Source organism: Mustela erminea, chromosome 12 (genome assembly GCF_009829155.1).
Source record: "Mustela erminea isolate mMusErm1 chromosome 12, mMusErm1.Pri, whole genome shotgun sequence".
NCBI lineage: Eukaryota > Metazoa > Chordata > Mammalia > Carnivora > Mustelidae > Mustela > Mustela erminea.
Window position 1 is genome coordinate 4870918 of NC_045625.1, and position 25912 is coordinate 4896829.

At 57.6% G+C, this 25912-nt stretch overlaps 2 protein-coding genes and 2 long non-coding RNA genes across 5 annotated transcripts; 3 read left to right on the forward strand and 1 right to left on the reverse strand.

Moving 5' to 3' along the window:
- The first annotated feature begins 714 nt into the window (after nt 1-714).
- Nucleotides 715-2248, forward strand: LOC116570873 (translation initiation factor IF-2-like). The gene is made up of 3 exons (XM_032308461.1): nt 715-765; nt 952-1065; nt 1676-2248. The coding sequence occupies exons 1-3, from the start codon at nt 715-717 to the stop codon at nt 2219-2221; spliced, it is 711 nt and encodes a 236-aa protein (XP_032164352.1). The 3' UTR covers nt 2222-2248.
- Nucleotides 1849-16416, forward strand: FAM78A (family with sequence similarity 78 member A). Its single transcript, XM_032308158.1, has 2 exons — nt 1849-2760; nt 13235-16416. The coding sequence occupies exons 1-2, from the start codon at nt 2438-2440 to the stop codon at nt 13761-13763; spliced, it is 852 nt and encodes a 283-aa protein (XP_032164049.1). The 5' UTR covers nt 1849-2437; the 3' UTR covers nt 13764-16416.
- LOC116570697 lies at nt 16270-24734 on the reverse strand. Of its 2 annotated transcripts, none has more exons than XR_004277530.1 (3): nt 24283-24734; nt 20936-22445; nt 16270-16357 (listed from the first exon to the last, which is right to left on the reverse strand). It is a non-coding gene; the product is annotated as an uncharacterized LOC116570697 (long non-coding RNA). The 2 variants fall into 2 exon arrangements; XR_004277529.1 differs by lacking the exon at nt 16270-16357 and adding an exon at nt 16414-17141.
- LOC116570698 lies at nt 18886-21331 on the forward strand. Its single transcript, XR_004277531.1, has 2 exons — nt 18886-20019; nt 20595-21331. It is a non-coding gene; the product is annotated as an uncharacterized LOC116570698 (long non-coding RNA).
- Nucleotides 24735-25912: the final 1178 nt, after the last annotated feature.

Sequence of the window (25912 nt, forward strand, 5' to 3'; positions counted from 1 at the left end):
GTGGGGCCTCGGGCAAGTCTCTGGGGTCTCCCAGCTTTGAATTCCTGCTCTGTGAAGCACCCATAATAGACCTCCCTCCCCAGGGGTGGCTGAGGGCAGAGGAAATGATGAAGCACTTTATCCCAGCCGGGGCCCAACAGGCCTGACCACCTGTCTGAGCTCCAAGAGGCTCGGTCCCAGGAATCCTATCCTCGGACTTCTCCCCCAAGCTTCCCAGCCCTGGGGCGTCCCAGGGTCCCTGTACTGTTTCCACCCAGCCATGGCCCCACCATGGCCAGGAATACCACGAGCTGCATCCCTCCTCCCCAGGGAGGCTGCCCAGCTCCAAGGGCAGAGGAGCCCACCTGGACCCGACAGAAGCCGAACTACACTACCCAGAATTCCTGGGGTTAGCCAGAAAGGAAATGTCGTTTCTGCAAGGAGAGGCTTAGCTCCCCACAAGCTGCAGGAGGAGAGAGAGGGGAGGGGAGCCGGGGAGAGGGTTAGCAGGGGGAGGGCGGGCTGTGTGCGGGGAGCGAGGGTGGAGAGCAGGGCGGGCGGCGAGGAGGAGGCGGCGCCCGCCCGCCGCCGCCTGCGGACCTGCATCCCCGCGGGGCCGGCGAGCGGGCGGCGGTCCCTGCGTGCGCTGCGCTCCGGCCGCGGCTGCGGGCGGACGCGGGGCCAGGTCGGCGCAGGGGCTGAGTTTCTGCAAAGTTTGACCTGGTTGCCTTTCCGATGCTGCAGCAGAGCGAGGCAGCGCGGGGCGCGCCAGGCGGCTGCGGCGCGGTGGCGGGTATGAGCGGCGACAGCGCGCTCACAATGATCATAAAATAAAGCGGACGCACGGGGTGGGGGCGAGAGAGCCCCGAGCCTCACCCCTCCGCCCCCGGCCACCCCCACCCGCCCCGCGCAGCCCAGAGCTAGGAGGCGGCGGGGGCCGGGGGCGCCCACGGCCGCCCCGGACCCCAGTAGAGCCAAAGGACACTGCCCGGGGGAGGGGAGAACGCCCCGAGGACGTACCCGCGGCGGGGGTCAGGGGCGTCCGGAGGGCGGCGTCCGGGGCACGCGGAGCGGCCGGAGGGGCAGGTGAGTCGGTGGCGCCGCCCGGGTGGGGGCGTGCGCGCCAAAGTTCCCCGGCGGCGGCGAGCGCGCCCGACGCGCTGGGGGCCTAGGGCCGCTCGGGGCTGGCGAGGGTGGGGACGGAGGCGACCGACGCGGCGAGGCTGGGGCACTGCGCCCTCCGGGGTCGGGGGATCCCGGTTAGGGAAGGGGCGCACGCACGATCACACCGGCCTGCGGAGTGACACTGCGCCCCCCCGGGGGCCGGAGGGACCCGGCAGGGGAAGGGGCTCGGGCGCCGGGGGCAGTGCCAGGGCCGGCGAGTCCACGCGGCCCACTGCGGTGCCGGCCGGTCGCCCTCCCCCGCCACCCCACGCCACCCGCGGGCCGGGAGGGTGTCAGCGGAGATGTCACGGGCGGCGATTATTCGCTGGTGCGCGCGGTCGTGCAGCCGCCACTGACGGGGCGGGCGGGGAGGGGGGGCGCCGCCTCCGGGGAGACCGCCCAGAGCTGCGCCGTCAGCTCCGCAGCCCGCGCCCCGCGCACACGCGTCGCCGCCTCGCGCGCCCCCCGCAGCAAAGTTCGGCTCAACTTTGAGGCGGGCCCTGACGTCCTGTCTCCTCCACCCCCCCACCAGGTCCTCGGCGGCCGCGGCGAGCCAGGCGGCGGCCCGAGCGCAGCCCCGGAGCCCCGCGCGGCGGCGGGCGGCGGCGGCGGCGGGGGGACGCGGCGCGCCCGCGTGGGGGCCTCGGCCCGCGCCCGCGAGTGGGCGCCGACCGGGACCCGCGCCGCGCTCCTCGGGGACCCCGCGGGCGGCCGGAGCCCGGCGCTCGCCTCCTGGAAGCCGCGGGTCGGCGCTCGCCCCCGAGGGCGCCCGGGCCTCCGCGCTCGAACAGAAACTGCTCTTCCATTGATCCGGCCCCGTTGGGCGAGCGGCCGGTGCGTGTGCCCCGCGCGAGCGCGTGCGGAAGGCAGAAGGGCAGGAAGTCGGACTTCTGCAGCGAGGGTGGCCGCACCGCGCAGGGGACGAGCCTTCCTATTGATGTGTCTGCCGGCCTCTGCCTTCTTCGCCCCAAGACTTCAGGAGCGTCTCGGAGCTGCGTTCCCCGCGTGTGAGGCACGGAAGGGCTGCATGTCTGAACAACATGATTGTCCATTAGCCTCCAAACTTTCCTTTTTTTAACCCAAAGAATATCGGTGATTTTTGTCCACTGCTAGCAGAAGAGAGAACCCAGGGCTCTTGAAATGCAGCAAAATCCTTATTTATAAACGGGCCGGAGAGAGTGATATGCAAAGACCCTGTACTCAGTGAATCTTCTATCCTATGGATATCGGTCTTGAGATTTGAGGTTGGAGAGCAGTACCGTCTGCACTGGGTCAGGCCGCCTCCATCCTTTCAATGCCCAGTTTCCTCTGGGACTGCTGGCCCTCCCTGGAGATCCGCGCGGTACTGTGTGCCATGGGCTGTATTCAGAGCATCGGGGGCAAAGCCAGAGTCTTCCGGGAAGGTATCACCGTGATTGATGTGAAAGCCTCGATCGACCCCGTCCCCACCAGCATCGACGAGTCCTCCAGCGTGGTGCTCCGCTACCGGACACCCCACTTCCGTGCCTCAGCCCAGGTGGTCATGCCGCCCATCCCCAAGAAAGAGACCTGGATCGTGGGCTGGATTCAGGCGTGCAGCCACATGGAGTTCTACAACCAGTACGGGGAGCAGGGCATGTGAGTACGGCCCGGGGCGAGTGCTGGGGGCGCGGCTCAGGCTGGGGAGCTTGGGGGTCTGGGGTGGGAGCTGGGGCCAGAGGGGAAGCTTTAGGCAGGTACGGAAGCGGCCTCTGAGTCCTCCCTCTTGGCCCGGTGCTCTCAACGGGTTGCCTGTCGATTTGGGTTGGGGTCATGGCTCTGGGACCTTCCCTCCCTGTGTCACCGGCCCCTGGGGTTCCTGTGTCGTTGCCTGTAAGAGGCCCATTTGTAGAGGCGCGTTCCACCAGGCGTCTCTTTGGCAAATCTGACAAGCATGCTGTCCCGGCGCCATGAGAAAGGCTGAGGCTTGCCGCCCCCCACCCCCCGGCTCGGGCCTCCTTGGGAGGCACTTGTGGCCCATACTCCGGAGGGGAATGGGGCCCTTGGATGCCTCCGTGGTTATTTCTATCGAGCTTTGTGCTGGGCTCGAACTTGTCTCTGCAGTGTTTTCAGAGGTGCGTGAGGGCCTGGGGGAAGGCTTTGCAGTTCCTACGGTGTTTTGTTGGAGAGGATGGCTAGTTTTAGAAACGTAGTTTGCTTCACGGAGTAGCGTGTTTCTCTCCCCGAGGCAGAAGGCCGCTGTATGTAGACATCCCCTGTCAGTGTCCCAAAGGCTCCAGAGGGGCCCTAACCCTGGCTGCTTCTCTCCAGCTTGGTCTCCAGAATGTTCCCAGGACAATGCACGTCTTGGTGCAGGACACGCGGAACCTGGGTCTACTTTTCTGCTCTGTTCTCTGGCCGCAGAGGTGGTCATCCCCATTCTGGAAAGAGTACCAGTAGAAAGGAAAGCAACTCAGCTTTCAGGGCCACCCTGAGATAGGGCGGTGAAAATAGCTCTTTCGGAGCACGAGGTCCCCCAGAGGGAGCTAGGCAGGCCCTGAGGGCAGCCTGCCACCCCGTGCACCCTGCTTCCCAGTTCTGCAAGTGAGGAGCGGAGCAGGGGGTCCCTGGGGTTGGACCTTTTCGCTGATTTCAGAACATCCTGGCACACACCCCCCGCCAAAATTAGAGGGGGTGAGGAGGGGATGGAGGGCGGTGGGACCCCGGATCTTGTCGCTCTTCCACTGAACAACTCCCGGGGCACCCCTGAAGTTGGAAGGGAGACAAGAGGAAGGTGGCAAAGGGTAGAAGGGGGGGTGACCGGGACCGCCCCATAGAGGTGGGGGGGGCACGTTCCTCCGTCAAACTGATGTCTACACCCGAAGCCTTTTGATTCTCCAAAGTGGCTGTTAACCAAGGCAGGGCGCTGACTTCCCACGGCAAGGAGGGAAACATTCTTAGCTCCTCGGTGTGGACTCTCCTAGGAAGCCTTAAACCGGAAGTCTTCTGGGACTTTGTAAAGGATCTGGGAAGACGGACAAGACACAGGTTTTTCTAGGGGTTTTAGGGAAAGCCTGTCTTCTTCCTTGGAAGTGGAGGGGAAGGCAGAGGGACTCGCGGAACGTGGGAAGGTGAGAGTGCCAGGAGGAAGGACTTGCGGGAGGACCCGGGCGCTGAGTTGAGGCCGACACCACGGTGTGCTGCGGGGAGGGGCCGGCCTGGCTGGGGTCCGCCTCCCGGTGCGTGCGCAAGGCCTGGAAGCCTCCCTCTGGTGGCTTCGTGTCCTTCTAGGCACTATTGCTGGAGGCAGGCCTGAGGCCGGAGACCCGAGATGACTTAACCTTTCCGTGCCAGTCCTTGCTTCCTGGTTAGAAGCACCCGGTGCACACCTAGCTGCGGTCGAGCGGGCCTGGGCGGGAGTCCAGGCTCTGCACTTTCCAGGCTGTGATCTTAGCCACTCTGGCCCTCGGTTTCCTTGTCTGCAAACAGGGCCGGTCACAGTCCTTGCCCCGCGGCTTACTGCGAGAATCACGGGAGGTGACATTTGTCAAGCGGTCGGCACGGTGCCAGGCCCAGGGTTGTTGTCTTTGACATTGTTACTGTGACCATCCTCTCCACTGCGGGGCTGTGCCAGCGGAGAACCGCGGCCGAGGCTGCAGAATTCAGAGCGATGCAGACTTCCCGCGGTCCCGAAGTTTCTCCTGAGCCCAGGTCTCCGTCTTTTACACAGCGCCCACTCCCTGACTTTTAAAAATTTAAAAATAGTGCAAGTCACGGATGATTTGCGTTTTCAGAGGTTGAAGGCCGGTTTCCTCGCTCTCCACTTGTTTCCCTTTGTAAGAGGTGTAAGGGGCACCTCTTACAGGATGGAGGGGGCCTGTGTCCCCTGCACCCCATCCTCCCTGGGCCTGAACTCCCAGCTGGGGCAGGACCAGCCCCACAGAGAAGGCAGAGCCTGTGTGCCGCAACCCCTCCTGCGCTCAGGCCCAGGGCCAGAACAGACGACCACCCTGGCTCTGGGCCCTGGCTGGTCCCCTGGTGCTGTGTGTCAGCTGTTGGGGGGATAGGAAAAGAAGTCCCCGCAGGCGGCTCTGAGGGGCCCGAGAGAGGACAGGTCTAGGTGATCGCCCTGTGGCTGTGACGCTGAGTTGGAAGCAGCCCCACTTAGGACTCACCGGCTGAATCGTATTAAAAAGTGGAATGACCGAGCGCGTGGCTCCTCTGATCCGTGGGCAGAGCTCTGTATTCGACCCGGGCGCTCTGGAAATGAGAAGACCTCGTTTAGAGAGAGCCCAGTGTCTGCTCCTTCTCCAGTGCAAACGGAAGCATTTTAGGTGCGATCTCTCCAACCCCAAAGGATGCTTTTTCGTCTTTTTGAGCCCCGTGACAATGCAGAAAGCGAGGGGTGGTCAGGAGGGACTGCGCAGAGACACGGGCGGGCCACAGCTGCCCCCGTCCTGTGCACTGTGGGGCGTGGGAAGCATCCCTAGACTCGGCCTACTTGGTGCCAGAGAATTCCGCCCCCGCCGGGACCATCAAGCTGTCTGTGGACCTTGCCCGATGTCCCTGGGAGGGGTGCAGAGTCACCCCTGACCGAGAACCACTGGACGAGACCCTCACAAGTGAATACTTCAAATGAAACCCACGCTCTGGGCCTTCGTGACCTGGGGAGAGAGCAGCCCAGGGGCAAAGGTCAAGGGTAGGGCTTCTGTCCCTTTACAAACGGGCTTGAATCCAAAATATTAATTCCAAATACTTAACCAAAACCCATAATACCCCTGCACGTTATCCCTGCTTAAAATTAATCTCTAATCCGGGAGAACTTTTTAGGATGACACCCGGGTTTGAACTGTTTGAATTGGAACGCCTCAGTCGAACACCGACTCCTACGGACGGCAGCGTCTCTCCGTGCCAGCTTCGCAGGGTTCTATATGGTTTTCGACCCACCCACACTGCTTTAAAAGCCACCTCCCCCAAACTGTTGGAGACACCTGCCTCCACAGCCCCCTCCTCCACGATTCCTCAACCGCCACCTGTCAGCCAGCACAGCCTTCGAAGTGACAAGTCACAATTTCTAGCCTGTGTGGGAGATGCTTTATGTTGTCCCCAGCTTGCCCTCCCGGGGGGCCCCCAGGGAAGCTGGGGTGTGGCTGAGGCCCAGGGCTGGTTGGGGGCTAGGGGAGGAAGAGCTCAAGAGAGAGGGTCTCTGTGGGCGGCCAGTGCTCCCTGCCCACGCCCTAGCCCAGCTGCGAACTTGGGGCCGGTCTCTTAACCTTTGAGTGGGGAGAAAGGTCCTTCCCTCGCCGGGTGTTGGGAGGAGATGCGCCGTACGAGCTCAGCACAGTGCCTGGTGCATTCCACGCACCTGATCGGTGGCCCTGTCCGTGGCGGAGCTGCTACGAGTTCACTGGTGATCCTGCGATCCCTGGCCGCGTCCGCAGAAAGATGGCTCTCGTAGAGCTGTGCTCTCTTCTGGGCTGGGTTTCGCGGACCCGCTTACAGCGTGGGAGCCTCGAGTGAGGAGACCTGCTGGCGGGGGTTGGGGGGGTCTTTCCAGCCAGAGCATGCGATGGCACCTGCCGTCAGGGCTGCGGGAGGCTGGTGGGAAGGGGCCGGGCAGGGGTGGCGGGGCTGGGGACTGAGGCTTCAGGCGGAGGGGGGACGCTGGAGCTGGGCCATGTGCACACCCGCCCCGGCTCCCCTTCCTCTCTTTTCTCCCCAGGACCTCTTGGGGTCCTCGTTTTAGGATGAGGAAACCGCCTCTGACACCTGAGGCCTCTTGCCCAAGGGGGCTTGCTCTGCTCCAGTGGGGGACCACGTGGCCTCTTCCTGCAGCCGCGGGCCCCGCACAGAACAATCGAGGACGAAGCTTCCTCTCTGGGACCGGAAGGTGGCCTCCCCCATCTGCCGGGGCCTGGCGGAGGCGAGGGCGGCTCGGGTGGGAGAGGGAAGTCCTTGTTTCCAGGCTTTGGGGTGGGAGGAAGTGGCGGTGGCGGCGGGGGTGGGGGGGAGCTGCCTGGCCCAAAGAGAGCTCCCCGTGGACCGGCCCTAGCCAAGCGACGGCTCCAACCCTCCCCTTCCGAGTCCCGAAAACAAAAGCCGGCTGCCCCCGGAGACGTGCAAGGGGGGACCCAGCCGCCACAGTGATCGGGGAAATAACAAATTAAATCCGGAGATCCTTGGTTGTTTGCTGATCAGATCCAGGTAGAAACGAAACTGATCCCTAATGCCCCGTGTTGGGGTCGGCGGTGGGGGCGGGGTGGGGGTGGTAGCAAGTGGACGGCCTCACTCGCTGTTGGAGGGGCACGAGGTCGGCAGCTTCTGGAAGGTGGGTTTGGCTGGATCTCTGACAATTTCAAATATACGCGTCCTTCATGCAGTTCTGCTCGTGGAGTTGGTCTTACAGAGACTTGGAGCACCTGGCCCGGTGCCTGACATATAGTAGGCGGACAAAAAAAAAAAAAAAAAAATCTCCTGACCTAAAAAAAAAAAAAAAAAAAAAAATTGCCAAACGATGAACGGAAGAGCCAGGGCGTAAGGATGTATACGAGGTTGAAAACGCCCTCAAAGTGCCAGGAGCGGCTCCGGTGGCCGTCGGTGGGGAGGGCGAGCGTGGTCTGCCAACGCGGGTACTGCCCAGGAGGCCAGGCCGGGGGTGCCGCCACGGGGGAAACGGTCCTCGTGGGGCGTTTTCTTACAGAAGTTGTAAAATACGCAGGGCAGGAGCCCCACTTTGTTAAAAAGAAAACACTGTGAGTGGCGATGTGTGCTGCGTGTCTGTCCAGAGAAAGGTCTAGAAGGGTGTTTACCCAAGTGTAATGTGGGGAGTAACCTCAGGGAGGTGGGGGGAGGCATGGGAGACGCGGCGTTGGTTTCTTACTTCATACTCTTCTTGACTTTTTTTTTTTTTAAGAAAAGCACCGCTTTTGGGGCACTTGGGTGGCTCAGTCAGTCAAGCGTCTGCCTTCAGCTCAGGTCATGGTCTCGGATGTCAGGCCCTGCTCAGTGGGGAATCTGCTTCTCTCTCCCCCTCTGCCCTGCTGGTGCTCTCTCGCGCTCTCAAATAAATAAATAAAATCTTAAAAAAAAAATAGAGCACAGCTTTTGTAACTAAGAACTCAAATTAGACAGGCACTGTTGGTCCTTTCTGGGGGACCTGGGCTACGGCCTGGACAAAGAGGGGGGCTGGGCCCCGGGAGGAGTGGCGTTTTTGTTTGGGGGAAACCCTAGGAGCAGGCAGGAAGGGGGGACCCCCCCCCAGACCCTCCGTTGGAGAGCAGGCGCTTGGAGGGAAGGGGCCAGCCCTGTGGGGGTCCTCGTGGGGCAGAAGTCAGGAAACTGGGCTCCTGGTTGCAAACTTTTACAGAATTTGAACTCTTTGCAAATGGTACGGAACTGTGAAATGTGTAAGACTGGGAGCGGGGGAAGATAAGGCCTGAGAGCCCGTGTGACCCATCTGAGGCCCGGAGACCAGCGTGGGCAGAAAAGCCTTGGTGCGGACAGCCCTCTTGCCCTCAAGCCTCAAATCCTTGTTTGTAAACGAGGCTCTCAGAGTGTCGGCCGGACATCAGTTGTGGGATGTGAAATAATATTTAAGTGAACTCGGTTAAGCCTAAGTATAACTTGGATTTAAAGCAACATAGTTATTTTAATGTATATCAGGGGAAAAAAATATATCTAGCCTACCCAACATGTTATTTTGGTGTGTTTCTTAGGAAAAACTCAATGTAGTTTTTAAAAAATGATGGATTTTAAGGAAAAAATTTGAGTGAATAATAACATAGGAGATTCGTGGACAGGCTCGAGATGAACAGAGACGTGGAGTTTGGAAACTCGGCTCTGAGGCTCTGGGCTGAGCCAGTCCGGTCTGGCTCTGGGGTCCAGAACTCAAAATGCAGTGGGAGCCCTGGGAGGTGGGGAGTCCCGGGGCACGAGGGGCGATCCCTGCTGGGCCCAGGCTCACCGCCCCTCCCTGGCACGGACCAGGGCTGTTCCTAGAGCCAGGGGGAGCGGCGTGCTGCTGTCTTCCAAGGTCACACAAGGCTCAGGTCTCCCCTTCCCTCCCAAGGTGCTACCCTGGGCATCCCTGGGTGCCTTCACCCTCCACTGAGAGGCCTTTGCCTTGGGCCAGTCCGGGGTGATGCTCCCCAGCCCCCACCCCTGCCCCTCAGCATAGCCCCCCCGCCCCCGGCTCCAGGGAAGGCTTTTTTTTTCTTTTTTTTGAAGATCTACTTATTGGAGAGAGAATGCACACATGACGGATGGGGAGGGGCAGAGGGAGAGAGAGGGGCTCCCTGCTGAGTGCAGAACCTGACGCGGGGCTCCATGCCAGGACCCTGCGATCATGACCTGAGCCGAATCCCAGAGTCAGATACTTACTGGATGGAGCCATGCAGGCGCCCCCACGGAAGGCTTTTCTATGACCCGTCAGACTCATGTTCTCCGGCAGTCACGGTGCTCAGAGCGTGTGTGTGTGTGTGCATGCGCCGGGCAAGCCTCCGTGCGTGTGCACGTGTGTGTGTGCCTGTGCACGTGTTGAGTGAGGGTCTGTTGGCAGCTGCTGGGGACCAGCTCACTGCAGCCGTGGGTTCCGGCCTGGTGGCCCTGTGGTTGCGTCACCTTGAGCGAGGGGTCTCCTGTCTCCAAGCCTCTTCCATCAAGTGCCCCTGGTCTTGGCCCCAGGGTAGTTGAGGAGAAGCGCTGCATTGACCTGTATACACGGGGGACGGGCGTGGGGAACATGACCGCTGTTGCCGGCGTCGCTGCGGTGGTGGCCTGTCCTGGGAGGGGCTGTTTCAGGGGCACCTGCTCTGGGTGAGACAGCGCACAAGCAGGAGCGGCTGGGGGTTTGTTCTGGAGCCTGGGGAGGGCGTGGATGTGCGTGCACTCCACCGGGAGGGGTCCTGAGCTTTGACTACATCGGCTTTAAGGGCCATGAGGAGTCATGGCAGGTTTATCAGGGTTGCAGGCAGGGATGGTGTGAGCAGATTTATGTTTTTAATCACGTAGGCTCCTGGGGAATATTGTAGGAGGCAGGAGTAGAGGCTGGGAGACCTAGGCGGAGGTCCTGGCCCGCGTGAAGGCAAAAGGAAGGGGGACGTTCAGAGGTGAGAGGGAGAGTCAAGGATGGTGCCAGGTGGCCAGAGGATGTGGGGCCCTCCAGTGGCAGGTGCTCTGCAAACACTGATAGTGGGTGCTCTGCAAACGTTTGGTGAGTGGATTGATGGATAGGGCGTGAGGGAAGCTGAGGAGTCTGATTCAGATGTGATTCGAGCGGATTCCAGAGGGTTCCAAAGTCCAGCTTCAAGCCTGGACTAGCCTGCTGTCCTTTGGATTCACACACTTACGAGGACGAGGGCAGGTGTGTGACAGGTGGCAGCAGGGCGGTTTCCTGGTGTGCAGACTGCATGGTCGCCCTGGGCCCATGATCTGGAATGCCCCGCGCATGGTTCAGTGCTCTGCTGATGCCATGTTGAAATTCTTCATTTTTGAACAGGAGATCTTGGGTTTTGCTTGTACTGGGTCCCACAAGTTCTCTGGCTGGTCATGCCCTGAAGACCAGCAGAAGCCAGTGAACTGATCAAGGGGGTAGACACAAGGGAGACCAGTGTCTTCTGCTCGTGTGCGAACGTGGACACGGGCCCGTCTACACTTACCCACAAGATGTCTCTACTCCCAGTCGACCCACTGGCCAGGCACTTGTGTGCTTGAGTGGTCCTGGGAGGCTGGCTTGCCCCCTTGCAGTGGCCTCCCTACAGCATCTCTGCTGTGCAGAAAGGAGGAGGTTCAGCGTGTGCAGGGCTGGGGTCCCAGCCTGCCCCTCCATGCTGTGGAGCAAAGAGCTAAGGGTCTGCCATGAAGTCCAAGGTCATTCCAGAGCAAACGGAATCTCAGAGGAGACAGTGACTGCATGGAGTTCGTTCCCTTCGGAGAATGTGTCATCCCCAAACTGTAACTGGGGTCAGAGAGCTTCAGGTCAGTCAGGGCCGGCACACCTCTGAACGTCTCCCGCACATGGCTTCCGGAAGCGTCCATGTACTGCCCTGTAGAGTGACTCGCTTAAGAATCAAAAAAATCTTGCAAGATGGGGAGGATTATCCACAGTTGACTGATGGGAAAATGGATGATCAGAGATTTGTAACAATCAGAGCTGGTGGCTGGACTGAGGCTGGGTCCAGGCTGGTCTGTGTCTCCCGGAAGTTGTGTCCTTACCCGAGTTCCCTTCCACCTCCTGGCGAGGGGGAGGGGCAGGGACCGGGACCCCGGGCAGTCCGTGCTGGCCTCTGATGATTTGAAGGCAGATGCCCCAGGACTTGGTTCTGAGTAATAGCTCACATGAGACACGGCTGTCTGTCAGCTCACGAGGACTGTCACCTGTCCGTGACTGAGCCACGGCGGGCATCTGGGGGTGGGAGGGGGAAGCAAATCTGAGGCTGGGCGAAGGGGCCATTCTGCTGCCGAGTCCCCCTCCCTCAAAACAAGCCAGCTCTTGGGCAGTGAAAGGGGGCCATGGAAGAGCAAAGTTCCTTTTGCAAATTTACTTTCTCCTATTTAATTATGATTATGGTTATGATTAAGTAGGCCCCACATAGAGCCCAACTTGAGGCTTGAACTTAGGACCCTGAGATCAAGACCTAAGCTGAGGTCAAGAGTCAGATGCTGTACTGTCTGAACCAAGCAGCTGCCCTATTTTCTACCTTTGAAAAAAACCCTTTTGCAAGCCGGTAGAGCCACCGTGAGAGGACAGAATGGGTGCCTTCCGGGCACCTGAGCACAGGTGGGGCAAAGGCACGGGCTTCTGAGAAATCCAGGACAAGGACCGTAAACTCCTTCTCTGGCCCACGGTACCCACCTAAGAGGGGAGCTGGTAGCCCCAGGCCTGCTACCACCCACCCGCGGCTGCTGTGGCCTGGTGGCTCTTGGGGACTGATGGGGACCTCAGAAATGGGAGGTCGTCTGAGCTGTTGCCCTAGTTCCCTGGGACTTTGATGAGCTCACGGCCCCAGGCAGGAGGTGGCCTAGTAGGCAGGTGTTACCCTAATTTGTGACTTTTTCAGTGGAATAAACTCAAAACAGAAGGGAAGCAACATCACCTTCCTATTCACCCCTCCCATAGTGGCCCCAAATTTGCTAACGGCTAACATTAAATGACACGTTTGGGTAGAGGAGGGCATCTCTTTATAACGAGAAGCCACACCTAACGATATCGGCCATTTCCCCCGTTTTGGAGTTCGGTGGCATTAGGCACATCCACATCGTTGTGTGTCTGTTTCCAGAACTTTTCCGTCTTCTCTGCCTGGAACGCTGCGTCCGTGAAACGCTGACTCCCCGCCCCTCCCTCTGACAGTCGCTGTTCTGCTTTCTGTTTCTATGAATTTGACCACACTAGGGGCCTCCTACACGTGGAATCATATAGTATTTATCGGTTTGTGTCTGACTCAGTTTACCCAGCATGATGTCTTCAGGGTTTATCTATGTTGCAACACTTCCTTCCTTTTTAGGGCTGAGTAATATTCCAGCATGTGGATGGACCCCATTTTGTTTATCGATTCTCCTGCCGAGGGACACGTGGGTCTCTTTCATCTTTTGGCCACAGCGAATGATCCTGCTGTGAACGGGAGTGCATTTTGTCAAGTACCGTATCCTGGGGGGGCGCTGCTGGCTTACCCCGTTGTGCAGAATTCTGGGGGCGGAGGGTCCTGAGCTTCGGTATTACGGGTGCTCAGGTGGAAACGGCACTGGATGAAGTCAGGCTGCCTGGGTCCCAGGCCCCACTGCCGGGGAAAAAGCCCCCTGGCCCTGGCTTCGCTGTCTTTATCTGTCTGGCGGGATGGACATGATTGTTGATGAGTGTCCAAGGTAGGGGCTCCCCGGGTGCCACTGTGCCCCCAGCCACACGGGAAACAGGCTGGGGTCCTCTTCTGTCTGAGGGGTATTACAGCAACAGTATGATGACTAGTTGGAGAGGATGCAGGAGAACAGGATGTGGCTTTGAAGCGGGCTGTGTCTGGGGGAGCCCAGATGTTGATGGTGGATGTCTGTGCATCACCTGTCCCTGTGCCCCTACCCCGGGGGGCGGGGGGACGCAGCCTCGTGCGTGGCTGATTGAGTGAACCGGCCTTCCTGTCCTCAGGTCCAGCTGGGAGCTCCCGGACCTCCAGGAGGGCAAGATCGAGGCCATCAGTGACTCAGACGGGGTGAACTACCCTTGGTACGGCAACACCACGGAGACGTGCACCATCGTGGGCCCCACCAAGAGAGACTCCAAGTTCATCATCAGCATGAACGACAACTTCTATCCCAGCGTCACGTGGGCCGTGCCTGTCAGTGAGAGCAACGTGGCCAAGCTGACCAACATCTACCGGGACCAGAGCTTCACCACGTGGCTGGTGGCCACCAACACCTCGACCAATGACATGATCATCTTACAGACGCTGCACTGGCGCATGCAGCTGAGCATCGAGGTGAACCCCAACCGGCCCCTGGGCCAGCGCGCCAGGCTGCGGGAGCCCATCGCCCAGGACCAGCCCAAAATCCTGAGCAAGAACGAGCCGATACCGCCCAGCGCCCTGGTCAAGCCCAATGCCAACGACGCTCAGGTCCTCATGTGGCGGCCCAAGTACGGGCAGCCGCTGGTGGTGATCCCGCCCAAGCACCGGTAACAGCCAGGGCGCCCCGCGAGGCCAGACGCAAATAATAACCCCGCTCCAAGCACACCCACGGACTCTGCAGTCATTCAGCAAAATGCAACCACTCTACCTTCTCGAGCGGGCGGATCTCACTGTGCACATGCCCCAGGATGGCTCCCCCAGCCCTCCTGGCACCTGCTTCCTCTCGGGGAGGGGGAGGCCCGGCTGGGACACCCAACCCCACGTCCCCCCCTTCACCTCGGGTCTCCTTTCCTGGCAGTTTCAGTCATTCACTTGCGAGACTCCCGAAACAACTGCTTTTTCAGTTCTTCTTCTTCTTTTTTTTTTTTTTAAACACCTCTTTTACGAGGTTCAGGGGCAGGAGACAGCGGAGCTGGTCGCGGCCCTGACTGGCGGCTCCTGCTGGTCTGTGAGCGGCGGCCCCTATGGCAGCTCCCCACGTCGTCCTGCCTGACGCGGCCTTACGTAGACTTGCTTTGCCAAACTTTTGCCTTAAGCTGAATTTAAAGGAAAAAGCCCCAAACAGACAAAGAAAGCAGGATCTCTCTTCTACTGACGGCTCATCTTCTGCTAGAGGTGAGGGAGGGGGCAGGGCAGGGAGGAGAGAGAGCCTCCTGGGCCCTCGTCCGGGCTGTCTTGACAGAGGGGCGGGGGACAGACTTAGACCTCAAACCAGCTGCCCATTCTTTCCTTCCAGCAGAAACGCAACCAGAAGCCAGACCGACCACCTAAGGAGCCCCTTCTCTCAGGCTCGGGTGGCAAGCCCTGTCCCCACCCCTGGGAGAAGGTCCCCGCGGCGCCCCCCACGGGCGGGGTCTGCTGGGGCCGCGCTCTCTCTCCTCTTCCGGCAGCCTTAACTTGCCTGGGGCGGATCTGGGCGGAGAGAGGGAGGGTTGAGCCCTGGGCTCTGCCATCTCAGTACCCAGCACCACCCCCCACAGCTCCGCAGGCACATCTAAGTGTTGTGCTGCTTTTCCTTTTCTGTCCCCGCTGGCCCCAGACGCCTGGAGGACCAGCCACCTTGAGCCAGATTTAGTTCGAAGATAAGCGAGGCAGGCAGCTTCCCTCCTGGCTCCTTCTCAGGGGTGCCCCTCCCAGGCGCTTTGGGAGAAGCTGCAGGTGGGCTCTGGGTGCCAGTGTTGGACTGGAGGTGGGGGGAAGCTGCCCAGGGGCGGCACCCAAGGATAGGTGGTCCTGGTTCTGGGGAGGCCGGGGAGGCCATCAGGCGGTTGCCCCCTGCTGCTTATCCTCAAGGAGGAAAATCAGGGCCTTAGGCTGGAGGGGGTGACATGGGGCCATGGTTGACAGGCATTGGGGCCGCTCTGGAGGCTGGTTGGGACAGTGAGGTCAGTCTGGAGAGCCACCATCCCTCAGGTCCAGGGCCCTCCAGGGTCCGAGGATGGTCCTGAGCGACCCCAAGCTTTCTTGGTAATGTCTGCCTTGGAGGCTGCTTGTAGGAGCTGCAGGGGACCCCCCCCCTTCAAGCTCGCCAACCCCCACAGCTACTGTACCCGGCTCTGCACTCAAACTAGTACGACCCTAGCACAGAAAACCGTCAGAAAAGAAAAATAATTCATTTCTGCTGCAGATGAGCCACTTGTTAGGAGTCCCGGGGACAGCGTGGGAGGCTGCGGGGCACCTTGCTCTTGTACTTACTCCGGGGGTGCTCAATGTCCCGTGTGTCTCCCACGCGCCGCTCCTGACAGCAGGCCCACAGCTATCCTGGGACAGCTGGATCGGAAGCAGGCATGTGGCGCCATCGTGCTGCTTGGGGAACCCCTTTGTCAGGCGCAGGGCCTTGCCCCTGGAAACTGTCTGTTCCCCTTGGTGTGTACGGAGACCCTGTCACCCAGAGAGGCCACAGCCTCGAGTGAGGGGGACAATGGGTCCCAGCTCTACCTCTGGGGAAGGGCCAGGAGGGGTCAGGCTGACGGCGTCCTGCTGCCGTGGACAGGACCTGGCCTCCTAAGGGAGCGGCCCTTCCCTGCACTCAGGTCTTTCTTGCACTAAAAAAAAAGGAGGAAGGGCCCTGGGCGAGGGGTCAGGAGGCTGGGGTTCGGGTGCTGGGCTGGGTCGTCACTAAGGGATTCTCACTGTGTGAGGAGTGGGCGCAGGAGAGGACAGTAGGAGTGGTCCTGAGCTGTCGGGGGCAGAGTCCCCCCGCCCCCGAGACCTACCTGCTGCGTGTGAGCAAGCTCTCCTGCCCGGGACCACGGCTGTGCCCACGGGGAGGGGGCAAAGCTGCTCTGGCTGCCTCCCTGGGCCTACCGCATGCCTGGGCCCCCGCTCGCCTTGCTCCTTGATTCACCCCACCCCTCCGGCACCCCAATCTGTCCTTCCTGGCCTTTCTGAAGACGGGGCTGGAAAGACCCTGGAGAGGCCAAAGGTCCGGCCAAGGACCTTGGGTCTGGTCCCTGGGCCTCCTCCCTGTCAGGAGCACAGACCCCAGGCTTTTCCTCTGGGTCCCCAGTCCCTGTGGTGTCCCCCTCCCCTGGCGTGGACACACTCCTCCAGCAATAAGGACCGTCTGCGGCCGTGGAGAGTACTGTGAAAACAAACCAATGCACTTACCAGGAGCCACGAGACTCTTGAAGAACATGTAAAACCTTTTTAAAAAAGAAACAACAAATATTCACAAAGAGAAATAAAATGTAATTTTAAAGTAGGCCTGGCTAGGCTCTGGATGTTTCTAAGGTGTTTCTGAAGTGGTGGCACATGTGTGGCTTGGTGGCCCTGTGTTCTGGCCAAGGGAGCGAGCGTACTTGGAGGGGGGTGGCTTTGTTCACGCACCCTCTGCCGTCCGCGGCCCTGAGACCTCAAGTCCCTGCCAAGAGTGCCCCTGGCTGGTGCCCCGGTCGGAGGAGGGACGGCAGGCTTGAGGTGGAGGCCGGACTTGGGGGCAGCTTGGACTTTTGGCAAACAGGAGAAACCCATGTGACAAGGGGGAGTTAGCGTTCCGTTGGCCATGGGGCCGCGAACCTGTCTTCACACGGGGAAGCGGCTGTAGGACAGTGTCAGTCTAGAACATGGCTCGGTGCCCTGCCCTCGGCCAGGGGCTGACAAAAGGGGGTGGCGTGGAATTAGCGCCCTCGTAGGAAACACTTTCTTCTAATGAGAACTTTCTTATGACAGGACAGGAGGTGGGAGGTGGACCATGGAGTCAAGGCAACTTGCATGAGTCGGGTAAGGCGCTGAGCCCCTCTGAGCCCCGTTTACCCTGTATGGAAAGTGGGGATTCTCCAAGTCGCTGCCTCTTAGCTGACACGGTGAAAACACGCTGTTCTGCTTGGTTTCCAAGTGTGAACAACCCGTGTGTTCTTAGGGTCCCCATTTCACAGATGAGGAAACTGAGGGACAGCAGAAGTCAAGAAGCTTCTCAAGGCCCTGCATCTGGGGAGAGGCAGAGTCGATCAGACCCTGTGATCGGTTTGAATCCTGGCCCTGGAGCCCAAACCCTTACCACTACATACCCTCTGTCCTGGCGTGTTGCTACGGAGCATACGTTTGGAGCTCAATAATTATCAACGACTACTAAGAAGGCCATGTGCCTTTGGCTCGGTCCATTCTGGGCTCCCCGGGCAGGAAATGCCTCCCCCCGCCCCAACACTGGAAGGTTCTGTGCAGCAGTCAGTTCCCTGAGGCCCACAGTGAGTCCAGCTCATTCCCTTTGGGGAGGGGCTGCCCGGTCGGCTGCAGGCCATGGGCTCATCTTCCACGGTTGCCGGTGGCCGCCTGGCATCGCCGCGGAAGACAAGGGGCCCCCGTTTGCAGTGGGCATTGGGGATTTGGTTTCTTCTCTGGGTTTTCCACATTGCAACAACGCAACGGCACTCTGCATCCTGTCTCCTGGGTCTGAGACACCAAAGCAGGAAATTGCATAACAGGCTCCGCTGGCCGCCCTCCACCCAGATGGCTTATGGGTGGTACAGCTCACTGTCGTGGTTTCAGCTGTGGTGTCAGCTCCCGAGCTCTGCCTGTGAGAGCGCATGGGGTGTGTGTGTGTGTGTGTGTGTGTGTGTGTCCACGTGCACGCGTGGACAACAGGGCTGTGGGCCTGGCCAGTGGTGGATGAAAGTTGAGCTGGAGCACACCAGCATAAAGCCAGAGTTGCTCAGGCATCGGAGCCTTTGGGCCGATATGCCACCGAGGACGTGCAGCCGGCGGTGCGCGCTGGGAGTGGGGGGAATGTTCCGGAGGGGAAGGTGCCAGGAGGGTGGCCCTGAGTGAAGAGGATTCCAAGTGGCATTTAGTCACAGTGGAAGCCCTCCCGCTTCTCAAGCTGATAGCAGGTTAAATTTAGAAGTCCCAGACTGGGATGAGACACAGACACCAGACTCGAGCCAGCTGTCGCAAGGTCCCCTGCCGGAGCAGGGCCTGGGAGAGCCGGCTGTCGGGGCTGGGCCAGGCCCGTCTGCCCCACAAAGCTGGAGAGAAGCAGGCGTGCCATGACCCTGCACACGGCCTGCCTGTCACCTCTGGTCACTTCTGGTGACAGTCCAACCTCTGGACTTGGGCTCCCTGTCGGTGAGGTCTTAAGGCCACAGAGGAAACCCCACCTGCTGGGAGATCGCTTGGTGGGAACCGCACAGAGGCCATGGCTGGAGGTGCTCGCAGGTCTGGGGACATTTCTGTCGGCCCCCCAGGGGCTTCTTTAGCTCCTGCTTGATTTCTCTCTTGGTCATCATCTGTCCTGCCCGGCGGGGCCCAAAGACAGGGCTTCCCACCTGGCTGGGGTCCGGGCTTCGGATTAGGGCAAATATTGGAGGTAGGAACAGGTTACTGTGCACACACAGCATCCAAAGACACATACGCAGAGTGCGCTCCAGGGCTGGAGGGCCCTTCCTGCCCCCACGGAGTGCATATGACAATAAAACGGGAACTTTCATAGATGAGGAAACTGGCCCTGAGAAGGGGCCGCGGGACAGGCTAGAGGTCATTCAGCTGGGAGGTTGCAGAACTGGGCGGGTTTCAAACAGCCATCTTTGACCTTGCTGGGTCACTGGCTTTTGGCTACACCAGCCACCCCCCTCCACACTCTGCATCTACCAGCCTGCCCGTCCCCGCTCCTCTGGGACTGCCACGCGGAAGGCCCCTAGCCTAGGGCTGAACGCCAGTCGGCAGCAGGCTCGCTGACACAGGAAGATGAAAACTATTAAATGCAAGAAAACCCATCTGAGCGAGTGAGCTCCGTCTCTGTGCCCGTGTCCAGAGAGGCCAACCTGTGCCACCGACATGGGCCCAGGCAGTGCCTTTTGCTCTGCTCTGTGCAGAATGGAAGGCAGAGACCGGATTCGTTCCTGCACCGGCCTGAGCCCAATTTAGCTTTAAGGGCCGCTGCCCTGCTTCATAGTTTACGGTCCCTTTTTAATCAGACAGATGACGGGCGGCGGCGCTGGGTATTTGCAGCAAGTGAGACGCAGTTAGAAACCCTGCGCTATTCCTGGCTGCCACTTGTCTTGCTGAGTGAGGTCGGCTGGTTGCCTGACCTCGCATGCCTGCGTTTCCTGATCGACAAGCCAGGACACGCACACCTCGCTCACCCTCCCATCCAGCAATGCACGGCAGCTGCGAACCCTGCCCGCAGGGCTGCCCGAGGGCGACCGTACTGGATCAGGGCTTTGGCAAGAGACCGGAGACACCCCTCCTTCCATACGGCGACCAGACGACTGGCCTGATTATCAGGACCATTAGACCCTCACTGAATGCACACTGGTGCCGGCCAGCCAGCCAAACAAGAGGATTTCCATGCAGTTTCCACAGCTGTATCGAGCCAGCGCTCGCACACCGAACAGCTCACCCATTTAAAATGCACTGTCCGTTGGGGTGTAGCATATACACAGTTGCGTGGCCAGTACCCCAGTCAATTCTGGAATGTTTGCATCACCTCAAAGGGGAACCCTGCACCCACCAGGTATCATCATCCCCAAAGCCCCAGCCCTAAGCCACTGTCAATCTCCCTCCTGTCTCCGTCCATGGCCCTACCCGGGACAGTCTGTGGGAATGGAGTCTGTGCCTGGCGCCTGTCCCTCAGCTCAGTGTTTTCAGGGCTTCCCCTCTGCCGTGGCGCACAGCGGCACCTCGTCTTTGACACGTGTACGTACTTCCGACCATCTCCTCTACGGGGCCCTTTGACCGGCGCAGGAGAAGCCGCGGCTCGGAGCTTACCGCCCCCGGCAGGCAGTGGTCTGTGACCATGAGTCTGCGGGGGACTGACTGCTCTGGAGGGTCGGAAGTGGGTCCCGGAGGATGGCTGGCTTCTGGGGACACAGTGAGTATGAGAGAAATTTGACCTATTAATGCTGGAAAGGGCCTGAAACTCCGTTTCCTCATCGGCAAGATGGGGCTATGGTGCTCCAGGGCACTGGCAAGCCCGGGTCTTAGCCCAAGGCCACAGCTGTTAGCTGCTATTGACCTTGTGACCAGATGTTAAAAAGACTTTTTCCGGGGCGCCTGGGTGGCTCAGTGGGTTAAAGCCTCTGCCTTCGTCTCAGGTCATGATCTCAGGGGCCTGGGATCGAGCCCCTCATCGGGCTCTCTGCTCAGCGGGGAGCCTGCTTCCTCCTCTCTCTCTCTCTGCCTGCCTCTCTGTGTGCTCGTGATCTCTCTCTCTCTGTCAAATGAATTAAAAAAAAAAAAAAAGATTTTTTTCCACCCCAGGCTGCATGTGTCGTGGGACCGAGGGGCACTTTGGCCAGCCTTGGTCCAATCCCCACTCAGGTGTGGAAGCGGGGTGGGGGAGACGAGGCAGGGAAAGGCTGCCCTATAGGGGACTGTTGACGCCCCAAGCACTCCCGTGGTGGCTGCTTCACGCCAGCCCCTGCCCGAGCTGACAGTCTGGGCCAGCCCAGCTGTGCGTGGGCTCGGCCTCTCCCACCAGGTGCTTAAGGCTCAGTGAACGTTTATCTCAATCTCTACTGTTGGAAACAATCCGGAAGAGCTTAGAGGTGCGGTCCCCGAGTCACTGCTATCTCCACCGCCGGCCACCTTGGCTTGACGGTCACTCTGAACATCAGCAGCGTTCTTAACTGGTCTATTATTTATCATGACTTGTGACAAGACACTGGCAGAATTGACCTTGGTAACCATGTTTCAGCGTGCAACGCTGTGCCGTTCACACCCGGTGGGCCACCGTCCTCCCCCTCTGTCTCTGGAACTTTGTCCTCTCGTACAACGGGAACACTCACCGCACAGCCGCTTTCCTCTCCCAGCACCCCGATGGACGCCTTTCTACTTTGTCCCTCTGGATCTGACGACTCCAGGCGCCTCCTATCAGTGGACTCGCAACTTGTCTTGTGACTGCTTTACTTCCCCGCACGTCAGGTCCTCAAGGGTCCCCCAGTGTGCCGTGTGTCACAGTGTGCTTCCTTTCCAAGGCCGGCTACGACTCTCAAGGCATGTCCGTCTGAGGCCGTGGGTCTCGACGCCCCAGAGGCCTCATACAGCCTGGTCCCTGCTGCTCACGGCGAGTCCCCGTAGGCCAGCCAGTTACAGAGCTGCGTGAGAGAGAACATGTGTGGGTCATTTGGGAAGACTTCCCTCCCTACTGGTTAAAATAATAAAATTCCAAGTGCTTAAAGAGATGAACTTTTCTCATCTGGAAAATTCACTTATCTGGAAAACGCTCTTTTCCATAAAATGAAGTTATTTCTGGGCACGAGTAAGGAGGCAGGAGGAGGAGGAGGCGTTCTGGGAGGTGTTGTAGGGCCGCTGGATTTAAGGGTGGGCCTTGAGAAGGTTCTTTACCGTATCCTTGGGGGTGGCTGTAAACCCGGGCTTCCCCAGTCCTTTATTCCGGACGCGGCTCTTCCCGAGATGTGGCCAAGAGCAGGAGGGGGACCCGGAGGCTGCGGCCAGGGCGCTTCCCCTTGGCCACCAGCTGATGTCCCCGTGAGTTACTGAGGCACCTGCCCTGCTGTTCTGTGATCACTCGGTGAGGCTGCAGGTCTGGCCGTCGGCCATGGAAAATGAGCTCTCTTTGGGACTTCTTCTGGAACCTCTGCCTAGTGAGGAGTTCTGCACCTCGGGGCCTCGGAGAATACACCTGGCAGCTGGCGAGGTCTGGGCCCCGGGCACCAGGCTTTCACTGCAGAGCACGGACTGAGCCGCTAACACAGCACTTCGGGGGTTGCTACGGGTGAGGCGAAGGGATCTCCCTGTACACAGCCTGCCGCTTCTTGTAAAGGTGAACCAGGGGAGGCTGCTGCGGCCTCTGCAGCTGCCCTCTTGACAGACGGCACCACACCACAGTGACTCTGCCACCGGGACCGGTTCCGTCTCCTTCCGATGCACGAGGGGATTCCAACCCCCAGCTCCCGAGAAGCTGCTGATCCGATAGGAATGACGGTGTAAGAAGTCGTGGTGGGTTGCCGTATCGAGGGAGCCTAGAAAGCTCTGAATCCTGCCCGCTTCCTGTGTAGCTGGACGGGGGTCGTGAAATCCAGCCTGAGAACCCAGAGAGATGGGTCCTGTGGAGAATTTCCCCCGAACTGCCTCTGCACGTTTGTAAAAAGTCAGTCATATAGGTGCGGACCTATTTCTGGACTGCTTTGCATAACTGGATCTCTTCATCTTGACAATATCACGTGGTCCTAAATACTGTAGCCTTATCCCGCGTCCTCCAACTCTGTTTTTCTTCTTTGAGGTTGTTTTGGTTCTTACGGGTCCTTTGCATTTCCACAGGAAATTCAGAAGCAGCTACGAAAACAAAAACAAAAACAAAAGATCGTGTTCATGTTACCTGTGAATGAAGTTTAATTTCTTCCTTTCTAATCTAGATACCTTTTATTATTTATTTATTTATTTATTTATTTATTTTTTAAAAGATTTTATTTATTTATTTGACAGACAGAGATCACAAGTAGGCAGAGAGGCAGGCAGAGAGAGAGAGAGGAGGAAGCAGGCTCCCTGCTGAGCAGAGAGCCCGGTGCGGGACTCGATCCCAGGACCCTGAGATCATGACCTGAGCCGAAGGCAGCGGCTTAACCCACTGAGCCACCCAGGCGCCCCTAGATACCTTTTAAAAAAAGATTTTATTTGCTTATGAGAGAGAGAGACAGAGAGACAGAGATAGTGAGAGAAAGCACAAGCAGGGGAAGTGGGAGAGGGAGAAGCAGGCTCCCCATTGAGCAAGGAGCCTGATAGAGGGGCTCGATCCCAGGACCCTGGGATCATGACCTGAGCCAAAGGCAGCTGCTTAACCGTCTAAGCCACCCAGGTGCCCATCTGGATGCCTTTTATTTATTTTTCTTGTCTTGGCACATTGGCTAGCTCTTCCTGCGCAGTGCTGGAAAGATAGGAGCAGTGACAGCGGCCATTCTTGGCTGGCTCGGCTTCTGGCATTCTTGAGCCATTACGGGTGACGGCAACAGTAGGATCTTCCCAGGTGCTTTTCGTCGGGCCAAGAAAATCCCCTTCCCCTTCTGTTTTGCCAAGAGTTTGTCAGGAACAAACACTGGATTTTATCAAATGACTTTTCTGTATCTATCGAGATGATCACTTTTTTTTTCTTACTCTGTTAATGTGGTGAATTGTATTGATTGATTTTCAAATGTTAAACCAATCTTGAGTTGCTAGAATAAATCCTACTTGGTCATTATACATACACTTTTTATACAGTACTGGATCAGATGACTAAACTTTTAAGAATTCTTACATCTAGGGGCACCTGGATGGCTCAGTCGGTTAAGCATCTTTTTTTTTTTTTTAAGATTTTTATTCATTTACTTGAGAGAGAGAGAGAGAGAGAGAGCACACAAGCAGGGGGCAGAGGCAGAGGGAGAGGGAGAGGTAGATTCCCCGCTGAGCAGAGAGCCCGATGCGGGGCTCCATCCCCGGACCTGAGATCATGGCCTGAGCTGAAGGCAGATGCTTAATGACTGAGCCACCCAGGTGCCCCATTCCCTTTAATTTTCTGGAACAGTTTGTGTGTCATTGTATTATTCCTTCCTTAAATACTCGGTAGAACTCACTGGGGAAGCTATTTGGATCTAGAATTTATTTTATGGGAAAATTTTGATAAATTCAATTTCTTTAATCACTGTAGGGTTCTTTCTCTGTTCCTTCTTGAGTGAACTTTGATGATTTGCGCTTTTCAAGAAAATTGTCTACTTCATCTAAGTTGAAGAAATGAGTAAGGATATTCAGAATATCCTGATTATCACTTTAATACCTGAAGAATTTGTAAGGATGTCAGCTTTCTCATCACTGACATTAGTAACTTGTGTCTTCTCCTTTCCCCGATTAGTCCGTCTAGAGGTTTATTAATTTAACTGATTTTTTTCAAAGAACAGTTTCACTTATTTTTCTTGTCTTATTTTGTATCATTTTGGCTCTGTTCTTTATTATTTCCTTTTTCATTTACTTTTCTTTTTCTGGTTTCTTAGACTGGTTTCTTCTTTTGGAAAATACAGGGGTTGGGGCGCCCGGGTGGCTCAGTCGGTTAGGTGTCCAACTCTTGGTTTCGGCTCAGGTCATGGTGTTTGTTACTGTCTCAAGAGACTTGAAAAATCCCTTCCAAAGTCTTCAGACTTACCCATGTAGATACAATTTCTGATGTCCTTCAAATTTCCCTCTCCACCTCTCCTCTCTTTTTCGGGAACTTGCATTTACACATATTATTAGGCTGCTTGAAGTTATCCCCCTGTTGACTGGTGCTCTGTTCCAACCTTTTCAGTCTTCTCGCTTAGTGTGGTTTACTTTGGGCATTTCTATTGCTAAAGTCTTTGATCTCACTAGTTCTTTCCTCTGAAGTGGACAACATCTTCTTAGTCTGACCCGGGAGATTCCCATCTCAGACATGACAGTTTTTACCTCGAGTTTGATTTCGGTTCTTTCTATGCTAGGATGTAACGTGTTCGGTCGTTCTTCTAGCTTCTTGAACACAGACTACAGTTTTAATCATGGCTTCGAAGTTCTTGACTACTAATTTTATCATCTGTGTCACTTCTGGACCAATTTCAGCTATTTGATTTTTATTTCTCTACTTTTTGCATATTTGATTTTTTAAAAAATGATTTTATTGGAGAGAGAGAATGGACGAGAGAGAGAACAAGCACATGAGGAGGGGAGGGACAGAGGCAGAGAAGCAGGCTCCCCACTGAGCAGGGAGCCCGATGTGGGGCTCGATCCCAGGACTCTGGGATCATGATCTGAACCAAAGGCAGACACTTAACCTACTGAGCCACCCAGGCCCCCCTCATACTTGGTAATTTTTGATCGGGTGCTGAAAATCATGAAATTGCTCTTGTTTGGTACTGGGTATTTTTGTATTGCAGTAAGTTTCTTGAACTTATTCTGGGATCTAATGTGGAAATAGTCTGATTCATTTGGGTCTTGCTTCTGAGCTTTGTTAGATGGGATCAGAGCGGCATTTTGTTTAGGACTCATTTTTCCCTGCTACTGAGGCAAAACCCTTGTGAGGACTCAATCCCAATGCTGGGTGAATTATGAGGATTTCCGCACTGGCTGGCAGGAAACAGGACCGTTTTCTGCCCTAGAGTTCTGGGGATTCCGCCTCTAACCCTTTCACGCGGCTGTTTCTCCAGACGCAGGCTCTCCTCAGATGTGCTCACTGATCGTTACTTGGCCAGTGCGCGAGACCCCTCTGCAGAGCCAGAGGCCGGAGTCCGTGCCCGGCGGGCCTCTCCTCCCCCTCTGATCCCTCGCCTTGTGAACTCAGGGAGACCGCTGGGCTCCAGCTGGACTCCCCTTCCCTGTGCTGGTCTGGAAATGTTCTCCAGGCAGGAAACGGGGGCAACTACAGGGCTTACCCCATTTGTTTCTAGAATCTCAGGGGTCACTCTGCTGCCTGATGTCAACTGTCTTGAGAACTTGTGTGACTGAATGTTTACTTGTTTCAGAAAAGAGGGCAAACCCAGTATCTATGAATTCATCTTGCTGGAAACAGAAAAGCTCATCTTCGTGTACTTGGGAACGAAACAATCTGTGGGCCAGTGCTACCTATTTCTGCATTTTCTAGAGGAAGAGAACTCAGAAATAACCAAGTTAGAGGAATCAACTGATTTAAAAAAAAAAAACAAAAAACGGTATGACTGCAGCAATTTCACAGGAACATAACGATGACTAAAGAGAAAAGCAACAGCCATTCTCCAATTCATTAATTCATCCAGGGGCGGCAATTGGAAACCATGACCCACTCAAGG

What these genes read in the sequence shown, in the direction of transcription:
- LOC116570873 (XM_032308461.1), top strand. Translation starts at nt 715, where the DNA reads ATGCTGCAGCAGAGCGAGGCAGCGCGGGGCGCGCCAGGCGGCTGCGGC. An exon ending in CGCCAGGCGGCTGCGGCGCG is followed by an intron (nt 766 to 951) that starts GTGGCGGGTATG and finishes GGACCCCAGTAG; the next exon opens with AGCCAAAGGACACTGCCCGG. An exon ending in CGGAGCGGCCGGAGGGGCAG is followed by an intron (nt 1,066 to 1,675) that starts GTGAGTCGGTGG and finishes CCCCCCCACCAG; the next exon opens with GTCCTCGGCGGCCGCGGCGA.
- FAM78A (XM_032308158.1), top strand. Translation starts at nt 2,438, where the DNA reads ATGCCCAGTTTCCTCTGGGACTGCTGGCCCTCCCTGGAGATCCGCGCG. An exon ending in CAGTACGGGGAGCAGGGCAT is followed by an intron (nt 2,761 to 13,234) that starts GTGAGTACGGCC and finishes TCCTGTCCTCAG; the next exon opens with GTCCAGCTGGGAGCTCCCGG.